General features: G+C 43.2%; 2 protein-coding genes across 3 annotated transcripts in view; one reads left to right on the top strand and one right to left on the bottom strand.

The window, feature by feature from the left end:
- Window positions 1–2,075: 2,075 nt before the first annotated feature.
- Window positions 2,076–11,735, bottom strand: htr7 (5-hydroxytryptamine receptor 7). Its single transcript, XM_085296099.1, has 2 exons — window positions 9,544–11,735; window positions 2,076–8,768 (listed from the first exon to the last, which is right to left on the bottom strand). The coding sequence occupies exons 1-2, from the start codon at window positions 10,122–10,124 to the stop codon at window positions 7,874–7,876; spliced, it is 1,476 nt and encodes a 491-aa protein (XP_085152225.1). The 5' UTR covers window positions 10,125–11,735; the 3' UTR covers window positions 2,076–7,873.
- A 4,894-nt stretch (window positions 11,736–16,629) lies between these two features.
- The window catches only part of arfgef3 (ARFGEF family member 3), a 52,711-nt gene continuing 46,739 nt past the window's right edge, over window positions 16,630–22,601 (top strand). For both annotated transcript variants that reach the window (XM_085296098.1, XM_085296097.1), the window contains exons 1-2: window positions 16,630–17,311; window positions 19,764–19,815. In XM_085296098.1, the coding sequence (XP_085152224.1) occupies window positions 17,227–17,311; window positions 19,764–19,815 (137 nt within the window). In that variant the 5' untranslated portion in view covers window positions 16,630–17,226. The remainder of the gene's footprint in view (window positions 17,312–19,763; window positions 19,816–22,601) is intronic.

The following is a 22,601-nucleotide window of genomic DNA, read 5'->3' as shown; positions in this document are numbered from 1 at the left end:
AGCATCTATGACACAGGAGAGCCAGGACTGCTGAGCAGACAAGAATGGGACGATATTCCCCTCCCAAAAGTTCAGCAGCTGCTTTCCTCGGATCACTGACATCTACGGACTGTTGTTAAAAGAAAAGAGGAAACATGGTCCAACTTCGTAAAGACGTGTTGCTGACATTAACTCCAAATGAGCACATATTGTTCTTAAAATGACACATTTGATTGGGTACTTCCTCCAACAGTCCAGAGCCATGCATGGAGTTAGGTTAACTGGTCATGCTAAACTGGCTGCAGGTGTCTGACTCAGTGTGTCAGCCCTGCGACAGATTATGTTGGCTCTGGACCTCTGACAGCTTAGAAAGGCTCCAGAGTGAGATTGTACAACATTTCACTTTCCTCTGTGATTTGTTTCGGTGCCTGTAAAAGACCATAGTACTCTGTTTTTATTGACCTTTGACCCAGCATCCCAGCTTTTTGGGGAATTGTTCTGTATTCCAATATTAAACTGCATTCTTTCATTGTAATGCTAGATAGGTAGGTCTTACTGTCATGTGCCGGCCATGTGAAGCAGGCAGGAGAGGACCGAAGCTCAGAAACAAACACAAAAGGTAAACTCAAAAGGCAGCTTTATCGCTGAACATCAGAAACTACGACACTAACTAAACTTGGAAGATACATGTAACTAAACAGGCAGGGCGATCACACAGCGGGGAACGAGGGCACAATGCAGTTTAGAGCAAGGAAAATGCAGGGCTTGAATATCCAGAGGGATAACGAGGGAATGACACACAGGAGGAGAGCACAGCTGGGAGCAATCAAACATGACGAGACCAAGGGGAAGCAAAACTGAAAACATTAACAAAGGACAAGGACTACCAAAGTAAAACAGGAAACAGTTCACAAAGAGTAGACATGGAAACATGACAGGGCCTGGGAACAGAGGACACATGAAGCACAGAGACCAGAATAACAAACGGCAACATGAGAGGCGACTGACTGCGGAGCAAGAAAACAAACACGACAGAACGAAGCCTCCACTAAACACGAGGGGCACAGGAACCCGAACACTAAGAGTCATGATGAAATCACAGGTCAATAATTGTACAGACTCAAAAACACTGGGTCGCAGTGTTTATAGCTACAATTAAATAGTTTTTAACAAGCTAGTTAGAACATTAACAGAACAACAGTACAATTTATTAAAAATATCATATATAACTAGGACACAGTCCCAGTTTAAACACTGTAAAGGACTATTTAAAAAGATGCGGAGGCTTATTTCTTTTAGCATCTTTTACTGACTCCTGCTCTGTTTGCAAATAGTAGTCTAGCAAAACCCTCCATATAATCTTTCTATCTTTTTGTCATAAACAAAGACACATCTCCATCATGTGTTCTCCACGTTGCCTCTGATTTTTATTGCTGACTAATGTGACTGATGTTTGAATGCATTTTTAATGTTTAAACGCACCGAGTCTGCCACTCATCGTTTCAGTCAGAGCTGATAATAGCCCACTTAACTCTCATCAGTTACAGTGACAGCATCTTGTATGATGTCAAATGAACTGTCTGTGGAACAGTGTCTGCATCATCCTGACCGTCCTGACAGGAAATCAGTAGCATCCCCACTTTAAAGTGTGGCAAATGTTCCAGTACACTGGAGATACGAGGTTTTTCATCCTTTGGCTTATATTTTTAGCATGGCTGAAAACAACCTTGAGCAGTGTTTTTTTTTCTTTGCTTTTTTCTTGAAACTGAGTACAGTTAAATAGAAAAAAATGCTCTTTTCAAGAGTTATTTTTGGACCAACCAGCATTTTAATTATGGGCAAAACCACAAAGCGCCAGTCGCCAAAGGTGAAGCTTGTGTTATCTCTTTTTAAGGCGTGCGTTTCACATCTAAGAACTCGCTTTATGTGTAGATTAATTTCAATATCAAACAGTTTTGTGACTTAGCCAGACAATAACAACAAAGCTAGTGCTTTACTTGTGAAGTAACATAAGCGTAAGCCTGCAGTAGCCATCATTTCCACGTGCGCTTGCTGTCTTTAGGTGCTGATCAGAACAGTAAAGCAGAAACAGAGACGGAGATCAATCCCGTTTTATTTTTTAAGTATTTAATGATTCATTTTGGCAAGAAAGGTCACTTCACAAATTTAGCCATCACTCAGCACCCTGACAAAACTGTACAGACTGTAAAATATAGATTACATCTAAAACAAGTCTAAAGAGTTTTAACTGGAAATCTCCATCGTGGCTGGTTCTTAAATAGCTCGATGACACTGCTGCTGATGTCGTTTCAGTATGAAGAGCCATGATTGAAAATAATCTTACAGATCGGGTCAAAAACGAGGCTGATTAACTGGAACCAACAAGGTTTCACTCTGACAATAACAACATATCTTACAGTCTTTTCCACGTGAATGGTTTTGGACTCATATACAAGGAATTTCAGCAATTTGATTGGTCAAATACACATCGCATCTGTGCCGAGAAGTGCCATAGAGACTCTCCTGCTGTGCTTTATGGGTCGCTAAGCCCAGCTGTTATGGTCACCAGGGGCCATGGAGCCATCGCGCTTTCCTTTTTTCTCTTTTTAGTCTTAATATATACACAGGAGTTTCACACAGTGCTAAACAGCATATAAAAGCAATACTATCCCACGAGAGCTGTTCTTTGTACTTTGATAATGCTGACAGAACAAGGTCCCATATAGTCCCAGTGAACAACATTGGCTGTGGTATGAAAACTAATTGAAAAAAGTGTTTGAATGTGGCCCAGGAACCAATCTGAGAGCTTTATTTGTCCCGAAAGGATGCGTTTGGCCCTCTTGCTATTCTGACCTTGTTAGTCCACCAGCTCTACCTTTTATCTGATGTGGAGCAGTTTTGATGACGATAACTCAAAGGAGCGCCGTTGAGGTTTCTCATTAACCAAGATGGTTTGGAATGATCTCCCTCTGTTGTGCCAGAAACAACACAACTGGATGGGATATTTTTACCGTATGCCATCACATATGTTTTATTTTTCTGACTGACTCCTGTGCTATTTGCCCGTTGATGACCTCCAAAGATCATTTGAAATAGCCTTTCCCGAACAAATCCTTGTTTGTGCATTTGTCCGGTAATGGTAGGCCAGAGTCCAGAGCTTTGAATGTCTCCAGTCCACAGAGCTGACTCGTTCATCTAGCATTTTGAGATGAAACAGCAGGTTGAAAATTAAAAAACAATTGGTCCAATGAGTGCCGTGGGAGGATTAACACACAGCCAATCAGTGACAGATTAATGGAGTCGTCTCAGTAGAGTGTTGTCACTGTGCAGATGTTTCAAATGGGCAGCGCTGGCTTTCAGCATCCACGAGAGGCAAACAAAGATGTTTGACTCTCAAAACAGGACAAACCGACACACATCCATTCACGCAAATGGAAAGCGGTGCAGACTAAAGACTGAATGCTATGAACAGCACACTTTATATCTAATATGGAGCTGAGCCTCCCTGTTCAAAAACAGCTTGTGATGAGGACATTCTCAAAAGGATAAGCAACTGTTGGCTGAACATTTCCAAACATCTGGCTTTAAAGCAGCTATTAGCAAGAGACAGCAGGTAATTTAAGTCACCTCCAGCCATATGCCTTAAATGTTGATCTCTCTATTTATTATCCTTACTGAAGTGTCACAGTTTCTCTGCATTTAGAGTTAACAGTCATTTTCTCAGAGTGTTTTCAGTGTACTTTGACTCAAATGAGGAGTACATGGGAATAAAACATCTGCCTTTAAACAATCACATCTTTGGTTGATGTGTAAATTTAGCTGCAGCTGATATCTCCACATTCCCCATCTTTTCATAGATTCTTTAGAAACCATGTGACCACGCCGAGCCAAGAGTCATTTTTTGACTATTGTGGGAACTGCTGGTGCACGCTTAGTTTGAGGGTTCGCGTTCCCTCACTGAAAAAAATCCATAAATCTACTTGTTGTGACGCAGGCTCTCAATTTCTTTAAAATTAGCTCCGGTTCAGTGCAGCGCTCTCATGCGGGAAGATGACTAGTTTGATGAAAGAGGCGAGCATTCAGTCACATTCTGAGATGCAGGCGACAGCCACTGAATGCCAGGGTGTGCCTCTACCTTCCATTTACCTTTTAGCGTGTCTCCTCTCTCCTCTGGATGTCATACAAAGAATTTTTTTCAGCCTGCTGTGCAGTCGTTCCCTTCCTATCTCGCACCAATGTGTTGATACGCCACTGAGAATATTTTCACGAGATGTTGTCAAGATAACAACAGCTTCGCTTCCCAGATAGTTTGAGTGTTGCATGTGAATGATAACATTCTGCTCTTCAGAGTTTTTGGATGCTCTTCAGGAAAAATGTGCTCCTGTGCTCCTGGCAACCATTCTCCATCTATTCTATGACAGGAAATGGAGCCATGCCACGGCGGCACTGAGCCCAGAAGAGTACAGTTCAGTGGTTCTCAACCTTTTCAGCTCACCTCCCCCCAAATAACTAATTCCTTTAGTCACATGGCAAAGGCGTGACTGGGCAGAACCCTGAAGTGTGACTGAAAAAGATGGATTTACCTATTATAGCTGATGTTCTATACCAGGGGCAGGCAATTCATTTTTCCATATTGGACTGTTGTGGAGGGCTGCAGAAAAAGGTGAAGTCAATTCTGCTCAATATTCATTTTATCTCTTTATAAGCTCACTGGTTCTGGTTTCCGTTGTGACCCTTGGGAAAATATATATCGCCCACTCCTGTGTTTCATTATGATGTTTATTCACACTTGATACTTGAAATAAAATCTAAAATCTAGAATCTAGAGAAGTGCTCGAGTCCCGTTTTACTCTGAGTGAACTTTCTGTTGTCGGGCAGACAGCAGAGTTTGTCACATGAACCAGACGTCCTGCTGGCTTCTCTGTATCATCTCTGCTGCCATGCTAACTCGGTAATTAAGGCTCAGTAGCTTAGCGCATTTTTTAAATTTAAAAATAATCTTGTGGAGAGCAGCTTTAATTAACGAGAGAATAAAGAGAATAAAGGCGGTAATTGCAGTGTTCACACTTCTTTAGTAAAAAGAGATTTTGGTAAAACTGACTGAGTGCCCTCTGTTGCTCCTTCTAAGTTAGCTGTTGTACAATTTCAAGTTAACGAGGACAAATTCTCAGCAGCACAGAGTGTACTAATACTTGTAAAACACAAAGTCTCCTCAAAGGATTAAAAAACATTACTGCAGTCCTTGTGGAATAAGAGGTAACACGTTTCTCCTACTCGTGTCAGTGCATATTAAAAAGAACACAAAGAAAATAATGTTGCCAGAAAGAAACCAAGCAAGCAGTTTCCAGAGTTCCTATTGTCAACATGATGTTGCAGCTGCTTGGTGCATGCAGGATGCTGCACTAAAACTTGTGCACATACAAAAGCTCTGTCACTTTATCACTCCCCCTGAGCTAAACTTGTACTTTTAACTTTAAATTAAACTCCAAGCAGACAGGCTCTCGATCTCCGGGGGAGATTAAACACACCAAAGAAACAGCGGCTGTGATCTGCTCTCTCTCCTTTAACATCCACATCGGATTTCCTCCCGGGGCGTCGCCCTGTAGCCTGAGACAGAGCTACACGGGAAAGATGGCTGCGTAATTAGTGTCTGTGATCACATAAAACTCCAGAAGAACAAGAGGTGAGAAGATTAACAGCATGGCAGCCCAACATATTGGAGGTCATTTAATTAACACTGGTGGTACAGATCCTAATAAATGATCACATCTAACAAATCTTTAGAAAAAAAAAAGCCGTATTTACGCTTTGCCCATGCTTTTGTCAGCTTTGACGACGATAACTCGATTGAATTTGAATAATCGAATCCAGAATGGACAGGGCTACGTGGAAATTCCAACATCGTTATATAGAAAAGGTTAAGACCATAAGTTTTCATCGTCATAAAATCATTTTGTGTGACTTGTTGCAGGCAGCAGGCTCCTAGCATCGCCTTCAGCCGCCACAACCAGCTGCTTCCCACACACACACACTGAAACTGCTGTGGCGGTTTAACGTCTAATGTGTAGTTATCATTTGGACAAAGGTGCCAATAAGGGTGTACTGGTCCCATGGTAAAATTCCTAATCAACTAATGGCACTGATTAGTGGGATGCTAGCATTTATAAGCTAACTTGACCTCTATGTTAGAAAAACAATTTACATAACTGTCGTTTTACTTCAAACAGGAAACAGAATCAGTTTATGTATTTTATTCCCTGGAAGCAAACATAAATCATGATTTTAATTGTTTAGCTCCATTCACTGCTGCTCATTGAGGATTGTCTCACTGGGGCCCCCTGCTGTTCAGCTGGATGAATTACATCTGTGACGTGAGATCTCCTAATTTCCAGCTGAGCCCAGTTGGAAAAATATGACCTCTTCGAGTTTTGAGCATCAGCTGGAGTTAAGCAATATTTGACTTCAAAGGAGACGCCAGTTATGGGTCAGGGGTGTTTCCCAGCAGCAGGACAAATCCTGATCCTGGATTTGTCCTAAAAAAAATGTCCATATAATATATTAATGTTAAGATTTTTATATATTATAAAGAATGTAAACATAATTTATCAAAATGAAACTGGTACATGGGGTATTTTTTTTTGATGACTGTAGATTGAATATGAAACTGTGATTTTACTGTTTTTAGACCCACTTGAGACCGAACTTTAGCCCTAAAACTAGTCAATTGTTAAATTAACTGTGAAAATAATTTTTTGGTGCGTGTCATGTCAAAAGATTAGATCCTGTCTGACCATCATTCATCTCTGTTTGAGAGGATACTGCCCATTTTATTGGCCATTTCTTTTGTTATGTAATGCACAACAAGGCTAAAGTTGCACATTGTCTCAACTTTCTAACACAATGTAAAGCGAGACTCTTGTGTGCTGCAACCAAACCTTAACCGACAAAGCAGAAAAAGGCACAGGCACATTCAGAAAGCGTCCTCAATGATGTTGTTTCCCTCTACTCCACCTTCAGCTCCGTGTCGACATCATCGTGTTCTGCATTTTCACGTCATTTTCTCGTCCCTAAGAGTCCTTGCTTGCTCGTTAATTAGCTGCCATATTACAGAAATAAATGATCAGCAAATAGTTTCAATAAACAGGTGGTCATGACACGAGTAGAAGGAAAGGGAGCACGTTTTGGCTCATCTTCAAATGATATCAACTTATTAGGTTACAACAGATCAGAACCATTTGTTACAAAAACAGCGTGGCTATTGACTTGTGTACATAAATTTTTACATACTTTTTAATCATTACCGTGTCCACTTGTTACGCCTGTTCACCAATAAAACACTCTACGTTTTAGAAAAGTGATAACTACGATGCAAAGTAAACACATTTGGTAGCGGTTGAGCTCCGAGTCGTTCGTTATTTTCTCATTGTTAGTTTTCCTTGGGTCAGAAATGGAAATGTAAGTCACTGGCTACTGCGTAAGATCATTTCCATCCATGACAGGAGCTGAGATCAAAGTCTGGGTGTGTAGCTCCTGCTTTTGCATCAATGTCATGTTCAAAAGGCTTCTGAGCAACATAGCAGCCAGTTTTAAATCCACCAAGGTAGCCCTTCCTCGTGGGCTTCAGAGTCATTGCAACAGATTCAGCTAATTAAACAGTATGAATTCAACACCACTGAGCTCTGTTTTCTCTCAGTTTTCTCCAGAGTGAAACACTTAGGCTTCCTCTACATCCACTTAATCGCAGCATCTTTCCTCCTCTCGCATTGGCAATCCTCATGAAATCTGGAGGGTAAAAAGGTCTGTCAGCACAATAGCCTTGTGCCACAGTCTGAGCCCCAGTTGATTATTTTCCATACTGGTCTCTGCAGCCTTGCTGATTGGCAGACCTACAGCTTTACGCATCAGCGTCTGGTTTCTCCACCAGTTTTAGAGCCTCGTGCATGCCAGCCGCCGACAACTTCCGATTGATGTTCCTGTAGCGGCAGCGCAGGAGGTTGCTGTAGGTGGTTCTCAGATCACGGTTGAAGAATGCATAAATGAAAGGATTAATGAGGGAGTTGGCGTAGCCAAGCCACAACAGAGTTCTTTCCAGCCAGAGGGGCACACAGCTGCACTGCACGCCACAGACGAACGGCCTGGCAGTGGACACCAGGAAGAACGGCAGCCAGCAGAAGGTGAAGGCACCAACTACAATGCCCAGAGTGGCTGCAGCCTTCTGCTCCCGTTTGAAGATGGACTGGTTTTTCCTCTTGCGCCGTTGGTGGTGCTCGCCAGTTTTGAGAAGGCGGGAGACACGCGTGCTGCACTCCTCCTCCACCTCACGCTGGAGCTTCAGCGCCGCTGCCACGCAGTCCAAGCTCTCCTCTTCCTCGGCTTCCTCCACCTGTTCGACCTCCGTCCCCTCGACACTTCCCGTCTCTCCTGACTCTGCTGGCTGATGCCCTCCTCTCCCCCCGCGAAGAGTCACCACGGCTCGGTGCTCCCCTTCCCTGGGGAAGCCAGTGATGGTGTGCTTGGCTGCGCTGAGCTTGGCCGCTCGGTAGATCCTGTAGTACATGATCAGCATCACCGACATGGGGATGTAGAAGGCCACGGCTGTAGAGTAGACAGTGTATCCAAAGTCCTGGCTGATGAGACAGACCCTGCCGTCATTAACGTTCTGCGCCCAGCCGAACAGAGGGGGGAGGGTGATGGAAGCAGAGAGGAGCCACACCGACAGGATCATCTTGGCCATGCAGCAGCCGTTTTGCCGGACAGGATAAGTCAGAGGCTTAGTGATACCCAAATACCTACACAGAGAAAAACACAGCCAAATGAATACAACCCTAAAATGTGTCTAGTGTAACTCTATTTTTATTGCTTTACATTACCCTAATCAGGTGACACTCTCCCCACCCTGGACAAGGTGCCCTTGAGCAAAACTAAGATCTCTGCCTGCCACACTCAGCCCCCAAATGAGAGCTGGGTTACATTATGAAAGAGAAGCTTGGCGATGCTGGGAAAGACCATAAATGTTCAGCAAACCAGGCTACAAAATTTCCAACACACAGGGCATTGGCAGGCATGTGTGGCTTTCAAAAACAAATAAGCATAAAAACATTTTATCATTTGATTAAAGTGGTGAAAACGTTTTAAGGAAATGGAAAAACAAAGGCAGCGGTTGAATTTTAAACTCGGGGTCGTTTCAGAGTCTCTGAATCTGTAAATTGATTCAGCGGTCAGAACAGGAATGCCGTGGGCAGAGAGGTCACACTTTGTCCTGCAGCGTTTCATTTTAAGTAAGCGCCCCAGAACAAGACCCCGAGGCGCAAGAAGCCTCACAGAAACCCAGCGATCCAGTGTCGCAGAGCCCCGAGCGACAAAATCTGGAGTTAGACTACAGAAGGCATTTTTTCTACATCTGTGAAATAAGAACGTGACCTGTTTAAATGTATTTTTGGAGACTCGGGTAACAAATACTAAAGACAGGAGACGTTTAATTAAACTCTGTTAAAAAAAAACTTTCTATCTTAGCTTCATGAAAAAAGACTGACACAGTTTTAAAGCTGGAGAAGTTTATCTTACCTGTCAATGCTGATTACGCACAGAGTCATGATGGACGCGGTGCAGCACATCACATCCATGGCGATAAAAACGTTACAGAAGAACTGACCGAATATCCACTGACCGCCGATAAGGTCCGTGATACTGACGAACGGCATCACGGCCAGAGCCACCGAAAGGTCGGCCAAGGCCAGAGAAACGATGAGATAGTTGGACGGCTGGCGCAGCTTCTTGACAAAACAGACGGAGATGACCACGAGCAAGTTCCCGCAGATCGTGGACAGCGTGAGCATAGTGAGCACCGCGCCGATCAGAACTTTCTCCACCCGGCCGTAGCTCAGGATCTGCTCCCCGCAGCGGGTCCCGTTCGTCTCCATGACCTGCGGCTGACTGGAGGTGGACGGAGAAGTGGCTGCTGCCGCTGCTGCTGCTGCATCTGCGGCGCCTTGCGCAGCCTTTAGTAGCCGAAGAGCAAGAGCCTCGGAGATCATCATGTTAGTGGAGCCCCCGGGATCTCCGCCACCGACTATGTCCTCTATCATGAACGACGACCTCATGTTGCCACTGCCGAAAGTCCCGTTACTCGCTCCTGCAACAACCATTCTGCCGCCTCGTGTTCCTTTTTATCCATGGACTTGGAGAGCCGTCCGGAGGTGGCACAGACGCGCACTGAAGTGCCGGTGTTGGTGCGTGAAATGATTAATTCCTTTCCCTAACCCCCGCCAGGAGACACTACGCTGGTGTGCCCTCTTTCATTCCAAAGTATCGACGCCTTATTTCATCTATTTACAGGCGCACTCGTCATTACGCACGTGGCGCGCAGCGGGCATATTCCCAAAATACCTGACCTACAAAACGGGATTTTATTTTCTTTTTGTCCTCGGCCTGACGGACTGCACGTCACGCTTTCACTCCGATGTGCTGGAAGACAAAACTTAAACGCAGCCCTACGCGTAAATATCACAAAAGTTGACGCGTGACGTCAAAACCCAAGTTGGATAGCCTATAGGCTACATTTACACAAATAACACGCACTGTGCTTTTTGGTGTTCGTTCTGCTGGAACTGGAAACCCGTGCCCATGTGCGTAATTACGCAGAAAGGATAAATGTTCATTAATGTCATTAATTTACACACAACAAAAAACAAAGGGAGATAAATTCGTATTTATCGAAGTTTTAATGATGTAATCTGAGGTTTTAAGAAAATTTTAAGAAAACATCATGTCATCCTTTTGGGGGATAGAAGTGAGGTCTTATAATTACATATTTGTGGGGAAATACTTTTTGTGGTTTCATTTTAAAGTTGTTTATCCCTCATCTGATCGAAGTGAAGGAGCTGAAAAGGATTGCCTTTAATTTTTACCTTGAATCATTTTTCTGTTTAGCCTGCATGAGTCACATTTTGAGTGTTAGGACAATCTGCCTCCATCTCACTTCTAAAACTATTAGATTTGTGTTGCTGGAGTTGAGAACAGGAACACAAAGTGCTCCCGACGTCTTTTCATCATTCTCTAATCTAAGTGCAATTTTGGAAAAGATAAGTTTATACGTGGCTGTGATACTAATGCAGTAGGTAGGCTTGGTTACTACCTCCCCCAAGTGATCAAAATCGTCCACTGCATGCTGCTCGTGAAGACAATGCTGGATTTCTTTCTTGGTTTTGCACCAAGCATCGCACGATAAAACGTTTATACTCTCAATGCTTTAATGTTAGTTTAATTTGAAATAATTTCATGTTTTTCTTTCACAGGTGAAGCTGTGGTTTCTCACTTTAGGGCCCTGGAGAGATCACCACAGGCTGGAATTTCACTGCTGGTCGTCTAAAGTATCCTAAACGATCCCCAAACACCTCAATCTGAATCACTTAATCATCACCTTGTTTTATGACAGATTAGTCAATGTGAATTTTCCTCTTTGACTGCTTAAAAGACTTACAATAAACCTGTCAATCAATTCAACTTTTCCCACTTATCCAGTTCAGAATGGAGGCAGGGGCTTGTTTTTGGTGGGAGGCAGCCAGAGTGCCCACACAGATGTTGGGAGAACATTCAAAGTCCACACACAGGAGCTGGACTCAAACCCAGGACCTTCTTGCTGTGAGGCGACAGCAGTAAAACTGCACACTGCGACTCACACTCTGCTGGCACAGCAGCCAAAATACACTCATGCCAGTTACAACTTCAGGAGCACGATCCAATGACTGAGTTAGTAGCAGGTGATCCCCCCCCCCCCCCCCCCCAAAAAGCTTACAGGAAACTCTGGTCTTCATTCATAACTTCTATCCTGGTCTGATTTGATTGTTTTTATCCCCAACACTCTTAAAATAGGTCGATAGGTTGATTCCTGATCGGCACATCGCTAAATAAAAGAAGTGTAAAGAAACTTTAAACATTCACGAAGGTCACATAAACTTTTATTGGTTTCAATATATATGTCACGGTTCCTCAGTCATCCCTGACTGACTCCACCAGAGTTTGTTTTTTGTTTGCTTGCTGTTAATGTTCATGAGCGGGACCCATTCGGGCTTTCCGCCTCTGAAGCTGCACACCTGCCTACAATGATCTCATCTGAGATCACTACTTTGGGTAGCGGCTGGCTAACATTCCTCACTGGAACATTAAACTATGCAGTTAGTAAACTTCTGGCTCCCTAGTTGGAAAGTACAGCCCTTGTTTCTTCTCCTTGCGGCCTGTCTCATTGTGTTTCTCCTTTGTACAGCTCGTCCCTGCTCGTCACTCAGCTGAGCTGAGTGAGTGTGGAGTGTTCAGACTGTTTTTGGATATCTGGACCCTCTCCTCCCTTGAGCTCCATTGTTCTCCTGCCATATATATATATATATATATATATATCAAACAACCTGAAATTAGTAGCCAACCTCATTACTGTAATGCTGGTTCTTGTGGAGAGCCTGAAACCAGAGGCTGGTAAAGCAGCAGATTTTTGTCCAGAGTTTTATAATGTCAGGTTTAATTATCAGATATGGCCAGAATGGATCTACTGTTTTTATCTCTGCCAAAGAAAAATTACAAAAATAAATTTTAAACATTTAATGCATCGAAAGAAAAATTAGGTTTACCATTAAGAGGTGATAAATACTTCTTTTCCAAATTTGGGAAATTCTTGTGCAGCCGTTAAAATGATGATGAAATGAAATTAATTAATAGAATGAAATCAAATAAAACATAACTGCTATATGCCTCTCTGTCAGACAGACATCTTGTGTTACTGTGAGGGTGATCATGCGTGTGTCTCATCATGTTTGCTCCACACATTGAAGGATCTCAGCTTCCTTATGAAACGGAGCTTTTTGTATCCAGCATCTGTGTTGAGTTTCCAGTTCAGCCTGTTGTTGATGTGAATGTCCAGGTACTCCTCCAACACATCAACATCCCAGGATAGACACGGGTGTTGTAGCCATTCTCGCTCTTATGACATCTCTCTGGTCTTTTTCACATTAAGAAGCAGATCATTTCTCCAAGACTACTCAAATAAAACCATCCACTCGTGCTCACCAACCCGTCACTAATGCATCCAAACTTTCTGAGTATTTCTGCAGGTGGCATGACTCGGAGTTGGACTGAAAGTCTCAGGTGTTCATGGTAAATGGACTGGAGACAGCACGGTCTCCTGTGGAGCTCCTCTAATGCACATGAGCAAATCAGACAGAGCTCAGTGTCATGTCCTGCGGCCTGTCTGTCAGGCAGTCGCTGATCCCTGAGATGGTGGAAATGTTTGCTGACATTTCCTGCAGCTTCTCTCTCAGTGCTATTGGCTATCAAAAAAAAAAAAAAAACCCAAACTGCATCAACACCAGATTTCAAGGAGCTCACCAAACATAGGCCACCATATAATAACAACATCTGTTAGAGAGCTATCATCTGCTGAGAGCAGATTAAGCGCATTAAGAGCTCCCATTAACAGAAACAGACGAATGAGTCTCTTCGCCTCGACACCTTAAACATCCCTTTAACTGGCATCACACTGACGATGAATGTTGAGTCATTTTGTAATTGGGGGAAGTTTTAGACGAGAATCTAGAATAGCTTTTTAAAACGTTCATAAGTGAGATTTGTCCTCCCTAATGTGCTGCCTCATTTCATGATTAAAGTCATCATTGCACAACAGACTGTGTGACTTACAGGCCTATAATCATGTTATTGCCATTGTTTGTTTTTATACAGTGGTTGAGGTTCGATCTAAAGTCATTTTAATTCCTATTTTTCACCCATAATCTATGATTGTATATTCATTTTACTATCATGTCTCCTCTTGGTTGTCTGCGCTTTTATTCTAAGGTGCCTCTGAAGTGGATAAATCGGATCAATGCAGAATATTTGTCGAGTGCAGTCGAGTTCTGTTTAGAAAGGTCACGTTGTTGCTTCAGCGTATTGGAAGTCACAGAGTCACAAAATGATTGAATGGTCAAGCAAACAAGTACATTAAGAAAGTATTAAGTACCAACACTGAAAAACACTTGAAAGTTATTACATGCATGTAATGTAATGTAATAATGTAATGTGCATGTGTTAGTCCCCATAGGGAAATAGTTCCTCTGCATTTAACCCATTCACCCAGTGAAGCAGTGGGCAGCCACCTGTGCAGCGCCCGGGGAGCAGTGTGTAGGGACCCCCGACCTTCCGATCATGGGGCCACCACTCTACCTACTGAGCTATCCCTGCCCAGTATCAGAACGTGTTGCGAGTACATACGTTTGTCTCCAGTTTCTTTATTCAGAGTTTGTTCTTTACTGACAATCAGTAGATTCATTCTTGTGATCACTATTAGATTTTTAATAATGTCAGTTATCAGTGGCTGTAGGGGGCACCAGTAAACTAAGGTGAAGTCATTGTGGAGAGCACAGCTCATGTTACAGGTATCATTTTACCATTGATTTGGAGATCACCTTGTCAGACAGTCCACTCATCACAGCAGCACTTTTCAGTTCAGTTGAGATTGATGCTGAAATAACCACGCAGACACAGTAAGCAACAGCTCGTGAATGTTCTAAATGTATGTCATAATGCAGATTGCTGCTTGCACTTACAAGGCAGATGATTTCTCAAATATCATGGAAACACTGGCTAACTTTTACTTGATGCTTCAGTCTTTGTTCTGGCTCAGTACCCTGATGAGGAAAATGGTAGCCAGGCCTAAAATCTATAACTTCTTTATGTAATTAGATATAAACTAATGCCCAGCATGCTGAAGAGGAATTTTATTGGATGCTAGCTTGCTAAATATGCAGTAGTGGTTCTGCCAGTTTTCTTTGAGTGATATAAAACTGAAAGAAAGTAGATTTGATTAATGATTAATGATTGATTAATGATTTTAAACCTGCAGTTGTTATGTCTCAGTGACCATTGTTATGTTATTAATATAGAATAATGATAATGAGTCCAGCTGGGTTTTCACGATGGCTGCAGACTGGCAAGACATGCTTCTAAAAGGGCTTTGGCCTTAAGCACAGACTGTATATAAAAGATGAGTGTAGTCACAGTGAAATCAACTAGTCCTGGATGCCTCATTTTTTCTGATATTTCATCCATCCTCATCCGCTTTGTCCGGGGCCGGGTCGCGGGGGCAGCAGCCTAAGCAAAGAGGCCCAGACCTCCCTCTCCCCAGCCACCTCCTCCAGCTTATCCGGGGGAATACCAAGGCGTTCCCAGGCCAGCCGAGAGATATAATCTCTCCAGCGTGTCCTGGGTCTGCCCCGTGGGACATGCCTGGAACACCTCACCCAGGAGGCGCCCAGGGGGCATCCTTGTCAGATGCCCGAACCACCTCAGCTGGCTCTTTAATGTCTCTTTAAAGCAGAGCTTCCCAAAGTGCGGGGCCCGCGCAGAGCCATTGCAGGGGGGGGGGGGGGGGGGGGGGGGTATGAAAAAAAAAGAAGAATGCTTGGACACTGCTAGCATAATTGACAGGTTTTTGACGGGGCGCCCACACAAACACAAAGCAGGAGATGAAGCATAGCCAAATATGTTTCCAAACCAACTTCCTTTCAAGCCAAAGACTAGAAAATACGGTGAAGCATATCTTCCTTTGGCTTCACCTGCACAAGTGCCGAGGTAGGTCTCTGTGACAGAATTAGTTTTCCCTGCGGGGAGCACGCTGGGCTCTCCAAATCACAGACAAACAGGATCCCACAGCTGTTTATGTTTTTAAACCTATTTTGCACAGAGAGATTTTTTGAAAAATGTATTGACAGCAATGTTGAATATTATTACACAGGAAAAAAAACAACTACACGTAAAATAATCACACTGTGACGCCTCTGCCTTTGTAAATGGAGGGACAGTAACTGCATGCTACTGCATGCAAACCTGCAGATAGTCAGATTAACAGTATTTTGTCTCTATCTGCCATTCTGCAATTCATCTCCTGTGAACAATAACGTGGTGCACAGCGTGACATGAAAAAAGGCACATACCTTTGACGCTGTGACGAACTCTGTATTCCTCGTCCACACGTAAACGCAAAAAAGGAGTTTTAGAAAATCTCAGTTTTCAGTGATTCGAAACGCCGTTTACGTGGACGAAACAGCTGCGTTTTCAAAAATACCCGTGTAGGTGCGGAAGCAGCGTAAAAGAGTTAGTAGTTTATTTTATCACTACCTGTAATTTATTGCAGATTACTTGTATTTGCTGAATTGTTTACTAAATGTTTGAGGTGTGAAATAAATGCAACGGAGCAAAATATAGGTGTGTGTGGCTGTGGCTGGAGGATGTGTTGGGGGGGGGGGGGGGGGGGCATTTTTCTTTTTAAAACAAAGGGGGGACCTAGCAAAAAAAAGTTTGGGAACCACTGCTTTAAAGGACTTCCACATTGACTGACGCTCTTTTACAATCTGCCTCAAGTGGCCGTTAATGGAATTGCAGTTCTGGACGGTCTGAAACACACACTGAAGCCCACTGACTTCATATTACTTCATATCCCTGAGGTTGAGCTTTTGAGCTTTGAGCTGAGCCTTTTTGGGGCAAAAATGAAACTATGACGCACTGATATGAATTATTTTAGAATTTGTGCTTTACTCTGAAAGCAGAATCGCCTTATCAGCTGTGCCTGAGCTTCCTCCACCTGTCACCGGCTGAGACCGCAGGAAATCCCATTCCAGTGACTCCAGCGTCGCTGCCGCAGTTTCAAACGTCCCCGCGGGGAGAGCGTGTAAATACTGTGTTGCCAGGTTGGACAGGAATCCACCTTATAGCGGATGGCGCTCACCGTGCAGAGCTGTGCGCGTGCTCCTGCCATGCAGGCAGCTTGATGCGAAGATAAGAAAAACCGGATCTGGTTTCCGCGAAGAGCGCAAGTATCCGCTGGAACGGACTTTCCCAACGCGGCAGCGCGGAGGGATAAACGAGCCACGGACACGAGCGAAGCGCGTTTGTTCCCTGCGTGTGTCCGGGGCTGGACGGGCAGCAGGCTGACACGACTATTTGTCGCACGTCAGCTGATCGGCGCTGCTCTTTCTGAAGGCCGAAGCCTCGGATTTGGGAAAATACGCACACGCGCTTCCTCCTTCCACCTTCGCAGGATCGGCGGCTGGCCTGACATCATTGGCTGGCAGTTAGGAATGAATCATCGCCTTCCCCGGGGGGGTTCGGGGATGCTGTCGCTGTCATAGCACCCATAAAATCCCTCGGACACGCAGACCCACCCTCTGCGCTCTGCTGTTTTAAAGCCGTCTCGTCTTTGAAATCAGCATGGAGGAACTCTTGAGGAAGCTGCAGAAAGACGCGTCCGGCCACAAATACAAAGGCATCCGCGATGCCTGCGTCTACGCCTGCGGTGAGTGCACGGCAGCCCCTCCGGGCTCTTTGTCAACAGGAGGCGGAGGGAGAGCAGGGATGAGGGGAACCTGCGACTTCTCACCTGCTTTTAGCTTTTAGGAACCCGAGAGCAGCTCCTGCACTCAGCCCAGAGGCTGTGAAGGCTGAGCAAGAAGCCAGGAAATCTTTAGGACCATAATCTGAGCAGCCACGGTGCCATATGGCTGCCATGCCCCTGTGCTGAGCTCCGCACCTGTTTTCTAATGCCAAATGTCAGCCTCTCTTAAAGAAATACGGTAAATGCTCCAGTCAGGCTTTAGACAATTAGATTGGATCGTTATAGAAAAATACACAAGGCAAATATTTGCTGATTCATTACTGCAATAACTTGGGAGTATTTGACAGAGACGAAGAAAGCATGAAGGAGCTTCTTCAGAGGTTTCCAGACTCTGAGCAGAAACTCTTTCCTGTCTCATTACTGTCTGTCTGCACAGTTCAGTACCTTTCACGAGTTCTCGCCTCAGCGCGAGACACGAGCTTCACTGTGGAGGGAAATATAGAAGTAGAGGAGTCCTCCTCTGGTTTCTTTATTAAATAAAATTTAGTTAATATGGTTTAAAATGTCTTAATAATATTTATGCACTGAAGAGTTCACACACACATCACATCAAGCAATAACAAAAACGGACACACCATGGTGTCCAAGCTCCCACACTGTTTTGGAATTATTATTATTATAGTTATTATAATAATAGTAATAATAATGAGTAGCAAAGTCTGATTGGGACTCCAGCCAACATCGCTTCATTATCCAGGTGGATGAATTATGACAGAAATTCTCAGAGTTGTTATGAAAAACCCAATTATCACATGAAGCTAAAAGAGTTTAATGCTCCAGGCTGCAAATCTGATTGTTTTTGCTGTAAAATTGGGCCTTTTAACAAGAAAGTAAATGGGGATTGAATCCTCTGCGGTGCCAGCCTCAAGTGGACGTTAGTGGAACTGCAGTTTTTAGCACTTCTGCATCACTGTGTTATCTTTCAGTTCTGCAGGATGAGTTTTTGGAATAAAGCTGATGGCGTACGGATACGGATACGGAGGGTCATCAAGTTAGAGCTCGGTTTGAATTCTGTCAAATAATCCTCTGAGCTTTGTTACACTTAATCCAGCATGCTAGAAACTGGCAATGACCTTTTACAAACGAATCATGCGGCCGAACACAAATCATGTGACTTTCAGTGCTTTGTGACAACAATGAGAACGTGCCACAGAAGCCAGAATATATAAGCACACGGTGAAAAACGATTTCCACTGACGTCAGCGAGGAGACTGTTAGCATTAAACGGGTCAGCGTGACCTTTTAGTGGCAGGTGGAACTCATTGAGACAGCAAGGAGAGAATGAGTTCAGGTTGCGCTGAAGAAGGGGTCATTGTGTAATCGTACACACACACACACACACACACACACACACACACACACACACACACACACACACACACACACACACACACCTATTTGGGTATGTCCAAAGAAAGCTGCAGGCCCTTTCCAGGCACATGCTTGCATATACACACATGCACAAAAGGCCTGAACTGTGACTTTCCAAAAAAGATGATATCATATATCAGTTCTGTTTGCTCTTTTCTTCACAGACCGCTCGCATGAATAGAAACATGCCCACAGCATCAGTCACTGCAGGTCATGGTCGTCTCCGGATGTAAAGGATGCTGAACAGCCTGATGCAGATGCAGAGAACATGAGAGAGTTTAGTGCAGGGACAAAGCTGCTGTTCACTAAGTCTTGGCAGACAAAGTATGAAAGCACGTGCAGAGATTTATGGCAGATTTTAGAGATGTCAGCAAGTCTCATATTTCACCTTATAGCTGGAAAAACGTGGTACGCAGTCAGAGTTGGTTGGAAGTCTAAAGAAGAGGTGAAAATTTCTCTCTGAGCTCACCGAGGTCACGTTAGGAGGAGGATGCAGCGTGCGCTGTGAATGTCGGCCGGCTTTGAACATAATGTGACTGTACAGATATTCTTAAAGTACAAGCTCACATTTGATTTGGGGCATCCTGTTTCAGGCATTCATGCTGAATCTGTAATTTTAACAGAAATGAGTCAGCTAGCCCCGTATCTTTCAGTCAGGTGTCACGTAAATAAGATCCAATCCTGCCTTTTCTTTTTTCAGCAGTAAATCAATCTGCATTTGGTGCTGTAGTGAGTATTTGTGTCTGTGGGACTGAGTCAAAGTAAAGTGCAGTGTTTGTGTTCATGGTAATGAAAGTAGTGTCACTCAGTGGCTCGCTGGCTTCAGAGGTTGGAGGTTGTTGACATGAGAACATATTCAATGCAGAATATTTCTTCAACTGTTTCGCATGTCTGTGCTGAATTAAATGCAGCTTTTCATTCATGGATTCTCTATGAATGAAAATGTGACTTAACCACTCTGTCTGTTTCTTTGTTCCAATAGAAATGCTTCAGTCTCAGAATGGATCAGCAAAGATTTCCCCTTCACAGCTTCGGTAAGTTGAACATGACAGATTTTCTTCTCGAAAGTGTGAAATTAAAATGTGTAATTAGAACCTGCTGACAGCCTGTGGTTTGTTTTGAAGGAGGCGTCTTCGACAGTGTGAAATGTTCCTGCCTTTAGCTAACCTGATAGTGTTCATTCATTCTCTTCTGCTTATCCTTATCGGGGCTGGAGCCTGTCCCAGCTATTATGGGGTGAGAGGCCGGGTACACCCTGGACAAATCGCTAATCTGTCACCGACAACTGAATACTGAAATTTAAACTGCTAAGAACTTTGTGGCTTAAAACATCAGTTTTCTCAAAGCTGCCTGATTTGAATAGATTAAAATGACAGAGGAGTCATTTCTGAGTTGATAATGCAAATACTGAGCGCGAGCTCTGAGCTCAGCATTGCTTCAGTTTGGACGTTTGATTGTCAGAGAAGTGATCAGTTTAAACTGCAGTAGCCTGGACACACTGACAGCTAAAACTCATCTGTTCAAATCTGCATCTTCACTATGAACTCATTGTTTATTTTATCTTGTGCTCTTGTTTATGTGTTGTTCTTTATTGTCATTCTTCTATTTTGTTTTATTCTATTGTTAAGTGTCCTTGGGTATCTTGAAAGGTACTTTTAAATAAAATGTATTATTATTATTATTATTATTATTATTATTATTATTATTATGTGTATCTGAGGCTACTTTGACAAGCAGGATCCTTTTTTGGGCTGTCAGATATACACTGTGATCATAGACTATTTACAGATAGATAGATAGATGGATATATTACATTTTCTATGTAGTTTGTATTTGTATTGCTTCTTGAGTTTTTGCTTTTTATTCAATTTAGTTTAAATTGTTTGAAAATGCCTATTTTTATTTTATTAAATTTCTTTTTTGCGTGATTATTGTATAGAGATTTAGGTACATCACTACAGGTGTTAAAATAAAAACATGAATTTTTCAAAGCAGTTGACTCAGTAAACAAATCAGCTGGCCAGCAGGGGGCGACTCCTCTGGTTAAAAAGGCCGTATTTCCCATTTGACCCTTGACCTCAGTAAACACGTTCACTATTTTCAAATCTTATTTAACACAGTGTTATATTTATTTTGTGAGTTTGCTTTTATTCTGATGGGGACCAATGATAGTTACAGCTGCAGTATTTTTCTTGTTATCGTACAGTTTAACTCAGAGTTTTCAGTATTTCTATTATTTAAATGAGTACGAGAGCACCACAAACTAAAAGAGCTGAGAGAAAAAGCAGTGTTGATAACACCTGAGCTCTCTAATGTGAGGGGAGTTTGTGCTACTGAGTCCAAGGGCTTTTGTGCTAATCACCTTTTAAATCATTCCAAAAAACCCAGTTGGACATTTTTAGAGTTCAGTGATCTCTTGGTGGAGTTTTTTAATTAGAGGGGATGCAATAATATGATCTGTCTGATTCTTGCAGTCGCTGTAGTGAGTTTGAAATCTAGGAATCTGTGACTGTTTCTGTGAGTAAAACTCAGTAAAGTGTAAAGTGGATGGAGCTGCTGCTGCTGGTGGTGGCCAGCAGCTCGTGATGGTCCCGTAAATTCCCAACACGGCATGAATTATTCACGTGATAATCTGTGTTGTTTTATTAGAGCGTATTAGATTAAATATTGATGATAATGTCTTTGTAATATAGTGCCATGATTTCTCTACTAGTGTGTTCTTCTGGCTCTACAGATAAGACTTCATGCCTGTTATCTCTGAAGGAGAGATGCTAAAGAACAGACTTGATTGACAGACTGATGGAAGATTAATTTATAATGTATTTAATTATAAATAATCAAATTCAAAAGTGACTGAGTTTGGTGTTTAAATGACAAATTCTCAATGTTTTTCACCCAAATGTTTGCCTTTTTGTCTTTTGACTTTGTTGTCTGTGTTGTTTGTTGCTCATAAATGGTCTGGTTGTGGGTAACTGCCGTGCAAACTGTGGCTCCTCACAGCCTGCTTGAGTGGTCGAGTTGTGGCAGCTCAGAGCAGCCTGAGAGCGCAGAGATGAAGCTCAGTATCCTGTAATCAGCAGCAGAGCGCGGTGACTCAACCAACCACAAATAACAAGAGGGAGATGGAGGGCGAGCGAGTGGAAAGAGAGATGGAAGAAACGGCGGGAGAAGCAACACAGTAGCTGGTTTACATAAAGATATCTGCGTGAAGCTACCGTGAAAAGCTTATTTAGCAAAGGATGTGGTTGCTGAGATTATTTGGGTTCCCTGTGCAAAGTTTTAAGCTTAGCATTTTGCTCGTGTGACGGGCGGATCTGACTGAGAAACCAGCTGACATTGTGAGCTCATGTGGTGTGATATGATATGGGATATTAATCAGCCATGAGGTAGGCCCACCCTGACGCATACTTTGCTTTATATCCTTCTGGATGTTATTGTGGGCCACAATTTATAAAACAGACACCATGTTGCACAGAGTGACTTGAAACCAGCAGTAAACTCATCAGGAAAGAGGTTAATTGAGCATGACCTTAGCAAGAAAACAGTGTGGCACTTCTGCAAGATGCTTTGCAACCCACTTCCAGCCCAGGTTTGATGTTTATTACAAATGTTGCTTATATGCAGCTCTAAGGACACAAGAACTAGAATGTAGTTCAACTTTATGACTTACGCTCCCCTCACCCATCAGACGGGTTGGCCAATGAAGACTTTTGCCAGACAAGAGAAGCTCAAGTAAATTGCTCCTCCTGACTTGTTACTGTAACGATTGTAAACTATAATGCTTCGGTTTTGGAGGAGGGCACAGATTTATGATGGAGGT

Source organism: Mchenga conophoros, linkage group LG13 (assembly GCF_057382185.1).
Source record: "Mchenga conophoros isolate Kocher_MC1m ecotype Shallow Benthic linkage group LG13, M_conophoros_male_GT1.1, whole genome shotgun sequence".
Classification (NCBI taxonomy): domain Eukaryota; kingdom Metazoa; phylum Chordata; class Actinopteri; order Cichliformes; family Cichlidae; genus Mchenga; species Mchenga conophoros.
This window is presented reverse-complemented; position numbering and strand designations above follow the sequence as displayed.